Source organism: Phyllopteryx taeniolatus, chromosome 23, assembly GCF_024500385.1.
Source record: "Phyllopteryx taeniolatus isolate TA_2022b chromosome 23, UOR_Ptae_1.2, whole genome shotgun sequence".
Lineage (NCBI taxonomy): Eukaryota > Metazoa > Chordata > Actinopteri > Syngnathiformes > Syngnathidae > Phyllopteryx > Phyllopteryx taeniolatus.
In genome coordinates, this window is record NC_084524.1 from 3,312,933 (window position 1) to 3,327,923 (window position 14,991).

The window sequence follows — 14,991 nt, forward strand, 5'->3', positions numbered from 1 at the left end:
CTTTAAAAGTCACATTTTTTGACAAAGTCGAGCCTTCTTTTAGGTCAGCAGGGGGAGCTCGAGGCGTTCGTTTCATGAGTCACGTGACTCTTCACGGTTCCGGGTTTGCGACGTCATTCGTGTGGCATTCAGGGCTCACCGCGAAAATATGTTTTTATGTGTGCGTGCTGTTTGTTTGCTCGGTGTTGTGTGTTGCGTGGGAAGTAAAGGAAAACCGGTTGCCAGACGAGAAAAACACGCCCCAATGTGTGCGCGTGTGTGAATGACGCGTCAAACGTGTGCGGAGCTCCAATAGCCGCACATTAAAAAACAACATAAAGAATCCGAGGGGACACAAAATGACCAAGTAAAACCTGCCACGACGAAGTAGTTTTTTTTACTTTTATCTTATTTGTTTGTTGCTTTTTGTATCCAAACGAAGGGGATTATGACCATTAAAGTAGCCTTTGAGGAGTGTTTGAAAGACTCCCCGCGCTTCAGGTAACACTTTTGACTTTTTAAAGTCCTTTGAATTGACCTAATTCGAGCATTGCCATCGCGATTACAAGGTGTTCAACTAACATTTACTATTTGTGCTACTGATGTACATGATCAAATTTAGGACTTTTTATTTAAAACGATTTTTTTTAAAAAACGTGATGGAAAAGAAATGGCATTGGGTGGATTGTATTTACTGACAGACAGTATATACAGTATTGTTACATTATTATTTTTTCGTCATTTATTGTAATTTCAAAATATTAACGATTATTATGATTATTGTTTTGTTACATTATCTGTTTTTATTATATATATATATATATATATATATGTATATGTATGTATATGTATGTATATGTATGTATATATATATGTATATGTATATATATATGTATATATATATGTATATGTATATATATATGTATATATATATGTATATGTATATATATATGTATATATGAATATGTATATATATATGTATGTATATATATATATATATATGTATGTATATATATATATATATATATATATGTATGTATATGTATATATATATATATATATATATATGTATATATATACATATATATATATATATATGTATATATATGTGTATATATATATATATATATATGGTGGAGGGTGAAGTCAGCAAGGATAGGATCAGCGGTATAGAAAATCAGTTTTTTTTATATTTTTATTTATTTTTTTCAAGTCAATAATATTTACGAATATTACTCCTTTAAAATGTGAATAAACCCATTTTTCCCCCTTATTGAATACACTCGAGAAGCGCATATTCTTCTCCCCCCCCCAAAAAAGGATACATTGAGTCACATGATATTTTTTGCCCCCAAAAGAGCAATCATAATAATACTGTCCAATACACAAAGTGCCACACAGTGTGGCAATTGTTTGTTGCAAGCCTGTAAGCTAGCGGAGAGGAGTTTTTGGGTGTGCCCCGGGTCTGAGTCACAGTGTTTTGCCTTGCAGTTGATCTGGCATCTTTCAAACATGACACCCCCCCCCCTCAATACACACACACACACACACGCACGCACGCACGCACACACACACCATGTTTCCAGAGACGTTTGACAGGTTAAAGGGACCGAAGGGAACTCTGAACACAGTAAAAAAGTGACACAAAAGCAGAAGAAAGGTGTATAAACAAGGTGAAAAGTGATTACAGGCTGGCCATTTTGTTCCTCCAAAAAGTGCAGGTGACAGTTGAGTTGAACAGGAAGTGAGTCGAGCGGTGCAGGAAGTGTGTGGAGAAGCGGAAACCTCACTTTCGGGCCACGCTTTGCATCACAACAGATTCAAATGCAACGAGTCTAATTTCCCCCCCCCCCCCCCCCCCCATTTTGTACTGTTTGTTTCAGATCTGAAATTGAGGCCGTCCAAGCCGACGTGGGAGAACTCGAGACGCGGTTGGAAAAGGTGAGATTTGTGTGCATCAAATAAAAAGTCACATATATCGCAATTGCCCACGAATAGCGGGGTTGCAGTCTTTCAAAATGAAAAGATTAAGTCATATATTTTTAATTCAGTTAGACATTTTCAAGAAAAAAAAATCAAGATTAACGAAAAAAAAATTTTTTTTCAAGATTTCAAAAAAATCGTATCTATATATTCAAGATTAATATAATAATATTCCAAGATTAAATTAGTTTATTTTTGTGATATTTTTTAGATTAAAGTTTTAATATTAGGAGAATAAAGTCATATATTTTCAAGATTAAATTCAATATATCACGAGAATTGAGTTGTATGTTTTCAAGTTGTAAAATTAATGCAATAAACGCGTATATGTTTTCAGCTAAAACATTTTATTTTATTTTTATTATTAGTTTTTTTTTACCTATTAATGAGCACACGTCCACCCACGTTGTTTTGTAGCTGCTGAAACAATGCCAGGCCATGCTGGAGGCCGGCCGAGTCTACTACCAGACCGGCAAGAACTTCGTAAGCGGACTCCAGAGTCTGGGACAACACTGCTCCGGGGACACAGTCATGGAGGTGGTTATTATAATCACTATAATCACTTCATCATCATCAAAATAATGTTGCTTTTCTTACAGGAGTGTTTGCGGACATTCTCTGAAAAGCTGTCCCTCATTTTGGATGCGCAGGGGGTGAGTTAGTTTGTCTATTTTGTGTATCTATGTCATTTTTCGGGAAGAGCGATTTGACCCAGGTCATTGGCATATGAAGAATTATTTGGCCAACACGACAAAGAACAATTTTGTATTTTTTATTTTTTAAATTATTGGCGTAATATTCCAATTTTAATCTCAACATTTTTTGTGATAAATCATGAGTTCAACCTTTAACTTTGACAGCCCTCATAATATTACGACTTTAATCTAAAAAAAATATCTGCCTTTTCATCTCGAAAATATGCAAATTTATTCCCATATTACAATTTTAATGTAAAAATTACATGATTTCAATCGCAAAAATATACAAGGATGTTGCCGTACTATTATGACTTTTTATCTAAAAAATAAACAACTTTATTTCCATATTTTCCGACTTTAATCTTGAAAATATATGACATTATTCTCATATTTTGATTTTAATCTCGAACATACAAAAATGTAATCTAAAAATACACAACTCTCAGATTATTGTTATTACTCCCAAAAATTGTTGACATTTTATTTGAAAAATAGCCGATTTTAATCTCAGGGGAGGTTCATGACATATCCGTGTAGGAAACATCTAACCCCCCGGCGCCTTCTTTAGGAGGTGATTGAAACCACACAGAAGTCAGTCAAGACCAAGCTCCAGACTTTCGTGAAAGAGTGAGTCATCCCAAAAGTCCTGAAGTCCAGCACGGACTTCCGCCAAGGTCACTCACCTTCTGGATTTTGTGTTTTTTCTTTCTTTGATGATTATTATTATTATTTTTTTTAACGCCACTCCAGAGATGTGCGCCGCTTCAAGGACGCGCGCAAGGAGTTTGAGCGCAGCAGCGAATCCCTGGAGGGGGCGCTGGCGAGGAACGCTCAGGCGCCTCGTGGGAAGTCCCACGAGGTGGAGGAGGCTAGCGGCGCGCTCCTCAACGCCCGCCGGGCCTTCAGGTCCGGCGCGCTGGACTACGTCCTGGAGGTGAGCGAAAGCTCATCTTCAAAACCTCCAAACTGGAGTTGTTGTTGTTTTTGTTTTTATTTGTTTGTTTTGTCATTTTTCTTGCAGATTAACATCATCGAGGCCAAGAAGAAGACTGAACTGTTGATGGCCGTGAGTTAAACCTCATCACATTCCCAAAGGGAACTGGGACACTGGAACGCTTGAGTTTTAAGCTAGAAAATATACAATTTGCACTTTCCTCCTGCCAGATGTTGTCGCTGATGGACTCGCAGGTGCAGCTGTTCCAGAACGGTCACCGGTCCTTGTCCGAACTGGACCGTTATCGGCAAAAGCTGAGCGAAGAGGTGAGACCGCTCTTCTATCTGCTGAGAATGAATAAAGGACAAAAGTCATTTTCTACCATTTTCTATCTCACACTTGGACTCAAATAAATATAGCTTTATTATCGTATTATTACGATTAAAATATTGAAAATACGCAACTTTTTTTGAATCTCAAACTTTATAAAAAAAAAAAAAAAAAAAAACATCCAACATCATTATCCTGATATTACGATTTGGATCTTTAAAAAAATAAATAAAACTCCAACTTTTTACCTTGAAAATATAAGATTTCATCTTGAATATAAAAAGACTTGATTCTCGTAATATTACGACTTTAATTGCGGAAATTATCGGCATTAAATCGGCATTCTATCTTGAAAGTATACAACTTTTTTCCCCCTCAAATATACGACTTGACTCTATTTTACATTTTAATCTCCAAAATACATGACTTTAATCTTGTAAACACAGTTGTGTATTTTCAAGAATAGTCATGTCTTATTGATATAATGTTACGATTTTTAATGTCGAAAACGTTTCACGTAGTATTACAACAATGTATATAGGACTCCATTCCCATAAATTATGGCTTATATTTAATATTACAATTGTTTTTCTCAAAATTGCACTTTTATTTCTTGAGCAGTACGACTATTCACACATTATTTTGACAAAAAAAAATATACATGACATTACTCTCGTAAATGCATTCAATTCATTTGAATCTAAAAGAAATATACCCCTTTAATCTTCAAAATATACAACTTTATTGTCGTCATAAATGACCGTTTAGGTCTCGCTTCTGGATTCAACCAAAACTGATTTCAACTGCTGCGCTCACGCAAGAGCATTGGCAATGCCGCGGGTGGCTGCGCCGTGACAGGAAATAGCGGGCAACAACAGGAAATAGTTCACGTGGCCCGGTCTGACACTTTGTGTGTGCGCGTGGGAAAAGACAGGAAATGAATTTGCCGCTATTGAGTCAAATATCATATGATCCCTTTTCAAGCACGTGCCCTTACGACTGGAAGGAGAATGAGAAGACAAGAGGGAGTTAAGGATGAAGGCTAATAAAAAAATAAAAAAAAATTATAGTTTGAAACATAATAGTTGGAAAACACACTTCTGATATGGTAATGGGTGAAGAGAGTGGAATATTATTATTTTGTTACGATTCAACAGCATACGCAGTTTGTCTTGAACTCTGCGCGGGAGAAGAGGGACATGGAGCAAAGACACGCCGCCATTAAACAAAAGGTTTGCAACATCCGCTGATGTTCTTGATAAAGCGGTGCCTTACGTCAGCCGCCACTGTCCACTTTCCCCATTTAAAGCGTTCCGACGTCCAATTTTCACAAAATTCAGACTCCGCATTTGCTCGGATTTCCTCCAGGATGTTTCTTACGACGACTCCATGATGGACTTCAATCCGGACGCGGCAGACGGCGTCGCCATGGAGGGTTACCTCAACAAGAGGGCCAGCAACGCCTTCAAGACTTGGAGCAGGTGCGGCCCGAGGAAAGAAACATTTGGCCTGCTGCGTTTCTCATCGTTTTCTCCCTCAGGCGCTGGTTCTCCATTCAGAAAAATCAGCTGGTGTATCAGAAGAAGTTTAAGGTAAACCAGCAAAGCCGTGGCGTTGAAAAGGGGAAATAACGACGACGTAGCCAAAAGGAGTCTTGTGGGCGGCGTGTGGTCTGCATGTTTGAATGTGCAGTGTCCCCCAGGACCAGCCCACGGTGGTGGTGGAGGACTTGCGTCTATGCACGGTCAAGCCCAACGGCGAGAACGAGAGGCGTTTCTGCTTCGAGGTGGTCTCCCCGTCCAAGTGAGTCCCCCCGCGCTCGCGTGCGACGGTGTCACGCCGACCGACTATAATAACGCGGGCGCAGAAGCTGTCTGTTACAGGCCGACTCCGAGAGGCAGCAGCGGGCGTGGATCAGCGCCGTGCAGAGCAGCATCGCCTCGGCCTTCCAGGAGCGCAGGGATGTCCAACACAGTCCGGTGAGAACGCACGCACGGGCCGCACGCGCCTTTCCGCCGTTCCTCGTCAACCGCGGCGTTGTTTCTCGCAGCGGCAGCGGTGCAACTCGGCGTCGGCGGGCGGCCCCGTCGCCGCTCAGGAGAACGAGTGCCTAAAGGCCCTGGAGGAGGTCCAGGCGGTCGCCGGGAACCGGGAGTGCTGCGACTGCGGGGCGCCGAGTCCCGACTGGGCGTCCATCAACCTCGGCATCACGCTGTGCATCGTGTGCTCGGGAATACACAGGTAGGCTCTCGCGCACTCACGCGGGCGCATTCGTCGGGCCCACGGCAACGTCGTGTCTTTCAGGAGCCTGGGGGTCCACTTCTCCAAAGTTCGCTCCCTCACGCTGGACTCCTGGGAGCCGGAACTCGTGAAGGTAACTCCCTTCTTCCTCTGTGCGAACAAAATGGAGGATTGAAGCTGCTGACATTCGATGGTGTCTCGCAGTTGATGTGCGAATTGGGCAACGGCGTCATCAACGGCATCTACGAGGCCCGCATGGACGAGATCACCTTGAAGAAGCCCCTCGCCTCCAGTCCGAGGTACGCGCGCTGCGAATTAGAAATCTCTCTTTACCGTTGTTTTCAATTGTGGTAATACTGTAGACAGATTTGTAGTTGGCCACCAGGTCAGGTCATTTGGTGTCTCTTCCAAATTGGAATAACGGTCTCCAGTCTTGTCCCACAGATCAGATACAGAAAACTTTGTTGTCGTCTTTTGACATCTCTTTAGTCTCGCTACGGTACGATAGAGATTAGAATGTCAGAAATGGAATCCGAGCACAGGTGTGCCTGCTACACGTAACCAGATGACACCGGGAGTGTTGCGCATTGGTTGAATCCCAGCTGACTTTTGCTGCAAGAACTCTACCTCGGCACATGATTACATTACTTCCTCATCGCTCCCCTACCGCAGCAAACAGGAAGTGCAGAAAGTGCCGGAACTGGATGTTTTGTATCGTGACCGCATGCGCTCTGCAGTACCGCCTCTCTGAGTTCTATTTCATAGCGACGTCAACGGCATCTCCTCATGTGCGGCTCAAGGGGGGATAAGGAGGCCTGGATCCGGTCCAAATACGTGGAGAAGAAGTTCATCCAAAAGCTGCCGGAGACGGCTCGGAAACCCTCGGAGAATCGTCCGGGCGCCAAGAGGAACAGGGCGGCCACGCAGGAGCGCGGCGCACAGAGACCGCCGCTCAAGCCCAAACCGAGCCGAAGCACTCTGCCTCGATCGGGTAATGCGGAACCAAAAGGTAACAGAGGAAGCTGCTGTCAGATGGCCGCCTTGTCACCAGTGCTCTCTCTCCTCAGCGACAGGCCCGAGCGAGGTCCAAAAGGACAACGCGGGCTCCCACACAGGTCAGCAAGCAAGTGCACGCGAAAAAAAGAAGCCATCGTTCATGTTCCGTACTGACAGAATACTACTTTGCTTAATGGGAAAGGTTTGCGAAGCGCTCGCGTCAGCTGTTTTCATCATTCTTGTTGTACCTTAGACGTGAACGGCGAGGAGGAGGATCTGAGCGGCCTTCATCCCGGGGCGCTGCTGTACCGCTCGGCGGCCCTGCAGAACTTCCCCGTCATGGCCGACGCGTTGGCCCACGGCGCCGACGTCAACTGGGTCAACGCGGCAGAGGAGGCCTGCACGCCGCTGATCCGGGCCGTCTCAGCGGTGGGCGTCTCGCCGCGGAGCGCCGTGACACTGGTCTTTGGGTTTCAAACGGTTTTGTTTTTCTCTCAACCAGAATGCCCTGGCGGCGTGCGAATTCCTGCTGCAGAACGGCGCCGACGTCAACCAGGCAGACAGAAACGGAAGAGGGCCGCTTCATCACGCCACCATACTGGGTCACACGGGGTACACGCGCACACACACAAATACTTTGTTACTGTACTTAATATTCCTTGGAAATATGACTCAGCCGGACACATAATAAACACGCTGCCCTTATTTCGGTGCTGGGAAGTAATGAAGTACAAATACTTTGTCACCATATCACAGTAGCCAGTTCATTTTCAGATGTTCAACGAACAGGACAGTCAAAACAGTTATGTTACCATAGCAACTGTAAGCATTTTAGCAGGTTACAAAAGTTAGCTTCATCGTAGTGTGAGTACTCTCGCCACTTGTGGTGTGTGTGTGAACTCAGGCTGGTGTGCCTCTTCCTGAAACGGGGCGCGGACTACAACGCCAGGGACAAAAACCACAAGGACCCCATAACAATCGCCGTGGACAACGCCAACGCCGACATCGTCACTTTGTGAGCGGCGTGAGCAATGTACCCCCCCCCCCCACCCAAAGCCCCAAACTAAAATCTTGACTAATTCTATTGTCTGTTTTCTGTTTAATCCCCACAGACTGCGGATCGCCAAGATGAACAGAGAAATGCAGGAGATGGACGGATGCCTGGGAAAATCAGGTCTCTCGAAGGGGCTGGCGGCCGGGAGCGGTGGGACAGGAAGTGGGCGGGGTCAAACCAGGAAGAGCCTCCAGGCTTTAAAGAGCCAAATAAGTGGCTGGGCTCTGGGAGGACAGAATGCTTCGTTAGACTCCGTCTGATAGGACTGGGCTCGTTTTGTTTTGGGGGGGGGGGGGGTTCTGAAATCTGAAAACACAGGTTTTACAGTGTTGCTGGTTTTTTTTTTTTCTACCATGTGGAATAATCTCATTTGAGATGGTTAAAAAAAAATAATAACTACACCTTCACTGGGAAAGCGTGAAAATCCAGTTTTCTCTTCAGAATCCATGAATGAAGAAGACTGGGCACAACAGCAGAACAAAGAATCTTCCACAACCACAAGCCATTCTCCCACTTTGCACATACGCCACTTTGGCACCCCTCCCCAAATAAAATGTCAAAATACTGTGAAAAATAAGTGGGCGTTGAGCTAACTGCACATAAACGCACGCTCACGTCGCGTTTCGTGTTCCGGCCTTCGTGGGCTTTTGCTAGTCAGGCTTGCTTCTTGTAGCTTGTTGCGTTTGTGTGCTTGTTTCAAAACCAAACATGACCCTGCCGGTCAGCATTTTGACTTTGTCTTTGTGTGTCTTTGCACTCGTGAGACACGGGGCTGGTCTCCCCAGCTTCAGCAGTGTGACGCCTGCCAGCAGCCATGAGGTAAAGTGCATTGCGCATGCATCCTGCTTCCTACACTTCCTGCTTCGAGGCAACCCGGAAATACACTTTCAAAAGATCCAAGTATCCTCTTTGTACTCATACAGCTTTTGGCGAACGTTGCTACATCCTGAACTCCTGTTTTTACTCATAACAAATGTTTTATTGACATGTTTTACCTGACTGGTGGCCTCGACTTTTCTCCTGGCAACACGCTCTTTTTCTCTGCGCACTTGTAGATCCAACATCGCCACCTGGTGGGGGACTAATGACTTGCGCCACGCGTTTCTAGCTGTTCTTTGACTGTTTTTTTATTTTTTATTTTTTTTTAAACTTATTAATTTTTCCCTCTCTTGTGTCGCGCAGGTGACGAAACCTACCAGCACATCTTCAGAGACTTCTCGCAAATGGCTTCCAACAACCCGGAGAAGCTCAACCGTCGTAGCGCAGACGGCAAATTCTAATAATAATAATCATAAAAGCTTTATGAAATGTAAAACATGCTACCCTCTGCCAAATTCTGTCACCACATGGATATATCTAAGAATAAATCAGTTGAAAATATGTGGAAAATCCCATGGCTTTGATCGAAACGTTGAGAGCTATGTCAAATAAAGTTTATTTTTATTATTTTAAATCGGAGTTCTTGCAGTGTGCTTCTGTTTGATAATCCTATGCCCAGTTATTAGCAAATGAGGTATGGTCTTTTTTGTTGTTTTCCAGAGGTGTATAAATAGTTTCAGCGAAGCTCCTGAAGCCAAAGCCGAGCATGTGAGCACAAGACTGCAGTGGGTGGGCGGGTGACCGGGTGACCGGGAGGGTGCGGCTCATGATTGACACCTCGTCAGTCACGCCATCTGTCTCTGATAGGATGCAGTTTGGTGATTACTTCAAAAAAAAATCAACAATTTTCAACAGCTGCCAGAGCAAAATGACCACAACAAGTCATCAAGTCACCACCAAGTCCCATTTTTATTACGGTCTCCGAAAGTATTGACATAATTATGAAATGGCACTTGAGTAACAGCAGTCCTGTATTCCTGAGTGTGAGCGATGTGGCTAAAGTGCATTATTATTATTATTACATCCTTTGGCCTCGTAAAATCATCTCTGCATCAATAATTTCACGCCGACAAGAGATTCTCATTTTACATTTCACAACAATTACAAAATAAACACTCCTGTTCAGCTGTAATGTGCAAACGTGATGATTAATTAAGACTAAATGAAATGTGGAGCGGCCCTACACATATACACTACTCACAAAAAAAAAAGCAATATTCAGCTTTCGCGATCAACCTGAAACGCACTATAAGCTGAATACACACTCACAGGCTCCTCAGTGAGTGGCGTTCATCCGCTCCGTCTCCGAGCTGAGGCGTCGGGCCTCCGCGTTCGGCGGTAACGGCGGATCCGTGCGGGAGAAATAGTGCGGCAGCGTGGCCATGGTTAGCGTGCTGAGGATGAGGAAGGAGCCCGACACCACGAAGGAGGCCAAGTAGTCGCCCGTGACGTCCCGGAGCAACCCTGGAAGCGCCAGACAAGTCACAACGGGGTCACGAGGTGGCAAACCAACACAGAACGGTTAAATAGCTCTGATCAATGTTTGACAACCTCGCGGGGGTTTTGTGCGATTTAGGTCATGGCATGTCAAAGTGACATTTCGGCGTACAGTGGGGTCAAAATAATAATTGATCCCCAGATGAATTTGTAAGTTTGCTCACTTAAAAATGCCAGGTTTCTGTGATACGCAAACATGAAACCAACTTAAATCATTTGGAACCTTTTTTCATCATCAAGGAGAGAATATGGCACAACAGTGATAATGCGAAGCTTTGGACGTCCCACCAAAATTGATGAAAAGATATGAAGAAAACCGGTCGGAGAGGCTGCCGAGAGGCCGACCCCTGCGCGAAGTGGCGGTTCACTGCATTTTCATGCACGTTATTGCGTCTACCTGACAGAGGCGTTCCCAGCAGTCCCGCACAGCTCTCGATAAGCTGCACCAGCCCGAGCGCGCCCATCACGCGCTCTGCGCCGGCCACGGTCGGCACCACCGTGAAGGCCAGCGAGGTCAGCGCCCCCGCGCAGAAGCCGTACAGGAGGCTGACGGCCACCAGGCCGGCGTAGGAGCCCCACAGGGTGCTCACGGGCAGCAGCGCGATGAACAGCCCGGCCAGCGCCGTCCAAACGCTCAGCAGGTGGATGAGCCGAAAGCGGCCAAGGTCCGAGAACCAGCCCGAGGCCAAGCGGCCCAAGATGTCGGTGACGCCGGCGGCGGACACGACGAAGGCGGCCTGGTACTCGGAGAAGCCGGCGTGTCGGCTGTGCGCCACCAGGTGGACGTAGGGCACGAAGTAGCCGACGTTGAGGAACGTGATGGCCAAGGTGTAGGTGAGGTAAGGCCTCTCGCACAGCAGCGACAGCTCCAAGTAGGAGGCCACCCGCCGCAGCACGCCGCCGCACGGCGACCCGCCCTCTGCGTCCGCCTGAAAAAAACAGCAAATGCAAAAAGAAAAAAACAAAAAATGCAATTTTTTGTCACAATAAGTGCATACACAGGCTAATTATGTTGTTAATTATTATCTTGTGGAAGAAAATGACTACCGGTAATATTACACTAAGCCCTGACGCAAAAAGCTGCGAGAAAATAATTCCCCCCGAAAAAGATTTATGATTGCTTGTCGATGCCACATCATGGTGGCAAAGCGCTACTTAGTTCAACATAGTTCCTTGTCACCAACATGCCACGAGATGCCAACTAAGCACTAACTTTGTCGAAATGAAGTTGCTCATTTTACTTCAACATAGTTCCTTGGCACCAAAACAGCGCCAAACCGCGAGTATGCGTGGGTTAGCTGTACGTAAAGCACATTTAGGCCACACCTTCGCTGGACGCTTAGGCCGCCGCCGTGACCGAATGAGCGCCCCGCACGGCACGATGTTGAGGCTGAGCCCGCCCAGGATGAGCAGGGCCCCGCGCCAGGCGTACGTCTCCACCAGGAACTGAAAGAGCGGGTTGAACGTGAACGAAGCCAGGCCGATGCTGGAGAACGCCAGCCCCAGGGCGAAAGTGCGCCGGCGGGTGAAGCTCGCCATGACCGTGGCCACCATGGGCGTGAAGACCAGGCCCCAGCCCAAGCCTGGAGGACACAGACGGAAGACACTTTGTTTTGGGTTTTTTTTGCTCATAGACTACTGAAACGCACTCACACACACTACTGAGATGAGCGTATTTTATAGTGTGTGACTGCATTTCAGTAGTGTGTGTGGCAGTATAATCCTGAATCATATCGCTGGCGTCGCCTCATGACGCAACCGCAATCTTCTACCTGAAATGAGGCCCATGGTGAGGTAGAGGTGAAGCAGACACGTGGCCTGCGAGGCCAGGATGAAGCCGAACCCCGCCAGGCAACCTCCCGCCATCACCACCAGGCGCGTGTCGTACGCGTTGGACAACGCGGCGCCCAGCGGGCCTGCGGCACAACACAGTGACTACTTCAGGCGTTCCTAATGGGCAGCGGGGGTAGCTGAGCCGGGGGGGGGGACTCACTGAAGAACTGCTGCGCCGCCAGGCCGGTGGAGGAGATCCACGAGATGGCTTGAGCGCTCTCCTCAAAGTACTGCACGAACTCCACGAAAAAGACGCCCAAGCCGCGCATGAGGCCGAACACCAGGCTGGTGCTGACGAAAAGGGCCGCGACCAGCACCCAGCCCCAGCCACCGTCGGGGCCCTCGGCTTCGCCGCCACGCCGCCTCTCCGCTCCGGGTCGGACGCTGGCCATCGCTGAGGAAGCGGGGTGGGGGGGGGGCGGGGGGGAGTAAGTCAAGAAGAGGTAACAGTTTGCATCACGCTGCGTAATAATTAACTTCCTCGGGGGCAGGGTGATGAGGTTCCTTAACGCATCGATGGGTTAATAATGAACAACTCGTAAACCCTTCGCTGGAGAACGCAACCATTATCGCTGACACAATGTGGGGCAAATATGAAATTGGGTGAAACAAATGAAATTGTAGAGACAGTTGTACCTTAACTTACAAGTGCCTGAACTTTCAAGTTAGGTCATCTATTTAAATTTGTTATTTTCTTGTGTGCCTCCGAGCGACAGTCTCCAATGTACTTTCAGCCGTTTATTCAACGGGAGAACGAGTCAAACACACAAAATGAAAACACTCGCAAGGAGCATTTCAACTAACGTGGTAAATGGTAACTGGCCACAAAATAAGTACAATGCATGAAATACTGTTGTGCATATGATATTAAACCCACAAATGAGGATTTTGTGCACTTGTTGTGTCTAGTTCGTGCCGCAACTATGTTTCCCCACCCCTGTCAATACGTCATATCTGGGGCACTGTTGGGGGAAAAAAAATCTAATTCCTATGATTATTAATTCCCCAAGCAAATTGACTGTTTTAGGTGGGCTTTGAAAGAAGAGGAGACCCACCTGCTGAAGGACACGTGCACTGCAAAACGCCTGGTTTCAATGGAGCTCAAGCTGAAGGACACAAACAGTTTGTTTAAAAAAAAAAAAAAAAAAGATTCCCAAGTTGTTGTTTTTTTCCCAACCGTTAATTTTAATATTAACAGCAAAAAAACCGGTTGATGTCAATACAGAATTTCATTAATTACAATCAAATTTGAAAAAGGAAAAACTGCGTGAATTCACGCCAACGGGTCACGTCAACCTTTGCGTCACCACCACTCTACGTAAACAACGTAAAACTGACGTAACGCATGCGCAATAGCGACAAACTAAATTGCCGATAGGCGAACTAAAACAACAACCAAAAACAAACTATACACGACTTAACAACAACACCCCCTCGGTTGGATACAGTGAATTAAAAGCAGTTATTTCCGCAACGGAGCGGTGGCGGCGGTCACACATTGTAAGCTTAAGTGCGATTCGCTTTCAAAGAACCTGTTGACTGGTCAGTATTGGAGAACGGTCATCCTGTGAGCCAACCCTTACCCCGTCTACTTCTTCGAACCTTCTCTGTATCATTTGGTGTCATCATGTTCGCGTTGGATCGGTCCCAACTCGAAGTGGAAACCACGTTACAAGACCCGGCTGGTGCGTAAGTACTCGTATGTGTGTGTGTGTTAAGAAAGGCACGTGAACGCACCACCGGGTGAGTCAAGCGAAAGCTACTTTTAGATTTTATATGATTCATTCAATGAAAATTCAATTCATTGATATAAAGTTCTCTATCAAAAAAAAATAATTTTAATTACTGGGCAGTTTGCAATTTAACATTGACAATTTGTGTACCCAAGGATTGACTGGCGAGTATTGCAGGGTGTCACTCCTCTTCACCAAAGTCAACTGAGATGGACTCCAGCTCACCTTTGACCCTAATGAGGAAACGCATTGTGGAGAATGCATGGATGGATGGATGGAATCCTGAGTGGTGAATACACACACGCACATGAAAGATCGCTTTGGAAAGCCCCCTCAAACCTCCAATGTTTATCTCCGTTGCACAGACAATGCTCATAGGCATAATTCATCTGGCGGCGGAAATCGGGGATGGCAGAGAAACACCAGCGATGGCACCAGCGTGAGTGCGGAGCAGTGCCACATGCAGGAAACAGGTGCCAGCGACAATTTCATTGTTTCCAAGGGGCAGGAGAGATTGGATGCGACAGTCATAAGTGGAAAAAGAGTTTTTCTTGTTTCTTAAAAATACAAATAAAAAATGTTTTTTTTTTTTTTTTTTTATGTGCCCCCTTTTTTTCTTGAAAATAAATAAAATTCCTCTCTGAAATTTTGTTCAACACTACAAAAAGAATTCTCAGCTTTTTCCCTAAAAGAACACAACTTTGTTATAAAACACACACACACACACACACACACACAAAGAAAACATGATTTTCCTCTCAAAAAATTCTGGGGCTCGTGCCAACATTTTTACATAGATTTTTTTGCATCCATCGATTTTCCTTACCGCTTCTC

The 14,991-nt window shown here is 45.6% G+C and overlaps 2 protein-coding genes and 1 long non-coding RNA gene across 10 annotated transcripts; 2 read left to right on the plus strand and 1 right to left on the minus strand.

Annotated features, from left to right (window-relative positions):
* The first annotated feature begins 187 nt into the window (after positions 1-187).
* Positions 188-9,668, plus strand: acap1 (ArfGAP with coiled-coil, ankyrin repeat and PH domains 1). Of its 4 annotated transcripts, none has more exons than XM_061764097.1 (23): positions 192-480; positions 1,863-1,920; positions 2,380-2,499; positions 2,562-2,615; positions 3,229-3,287; positions 3,411-3,594; positions 3,682-3,726; positions 3,825-3,920; positions 5,082-5,156; positions 5,293-5,405; positions 5,465-5,516; positions 5,627-5,727; positions 5,792-5,903; positions 5,975-6,165; positions 6,229-6,298; positions 6,370-6,464; positions 6,966-7,174; positions 7,233-7,280; positions 7,415-7,590; positions 7,664-7,773; positions 8,066-8,176; positions 8,274-8,335; positions 9,398-9,668. In XM_061764097.1, exons 1-23 carry the CDS (start codon positions 428-430, stop codon positions 9,493-9,495), a joined length of 2,292 nt encoding a protein of 763 aa, XP_061620081.1. In that variant the 5' UTR covers positions 192-427; the 3' UTR covers positions 9,496-9,668. The 4 variants fall into 4 exon arrangements, with proteins under 4 accessions (XP_061620079.1, XP_061620080.1, XP_061620081.1 ...); XM_061764098.1 differs by having other exon boundaries at positions 193-480; positions 6,966-7,156; XM_061764095.1 differs by having other exon boundaries at positions 188-480; positions 5,617-5,727; positions 5,792-6,165.
* A 311-nt stretch (positions 9,669-9,979) lies between these two features.
* On the minus strand, positions 9,980-14,482 carry slc16a13 (solute carrier family 16 member 13). Of its 4 annotated transcripts, none has more exons than XM_061764119.1 (7): positions 14,383-14,482; positions 13,480-13,530; positions 12,585-12,818; positions 12,364-12,507; positions 11,918-12,174; positions 10,989-11,520; positions 9,980-10,558 (listed from the first exon to the last, which is right to left on the minus strand). In XM_061764119.1, the coding sequence occupies exons 3-7, from the start codon at positions 12,814-12,816 to the stop codon at positions 10,371-10,373; spliced, it is 1,353 nt and encodes a 450-aa protein (XP_061620103.1). In that variant the 5' UTR covers positions 12,817-12,818; positions 13,480-13,530; positions 14,383-14,482; the 3' UTR covers positions 9,980-10,370. The 4 variants fall into 4 exon arrangements, with proteins under 4 accessions (XP_061620103.1, XP_061620101.1, XP_061620100.1 ...); XM_061764117.1 differs by lacking the exon at positions 14,383-14,482 and adding an exon at positions 14,308-14,378; XM_061764116.1 differs by lacking the exon at positions 14,383-14,482 and adding an exon at positions 14,008-14,147.
* Positions 13,971-14,751, plus strand: LOC133472783 (uncharacterized). 2 transcript variants are annotated; one of them, XR_009786823.1, is made up of 3 exons: positions 13,971-14,109; positions 14,313-14,446; positions 14,523-14,751. It is a non-coding gene; the product is annotated as an uncharacterized LOC133472783 (long non-coding RNA). The 2 variants fall into 2 exon arrangements; XR_009786822.1 differs by having other exon boundaries at positions 13,975-14,113.
* Positions 14,752-14,991: the final 240 nt, after the last annotated feature.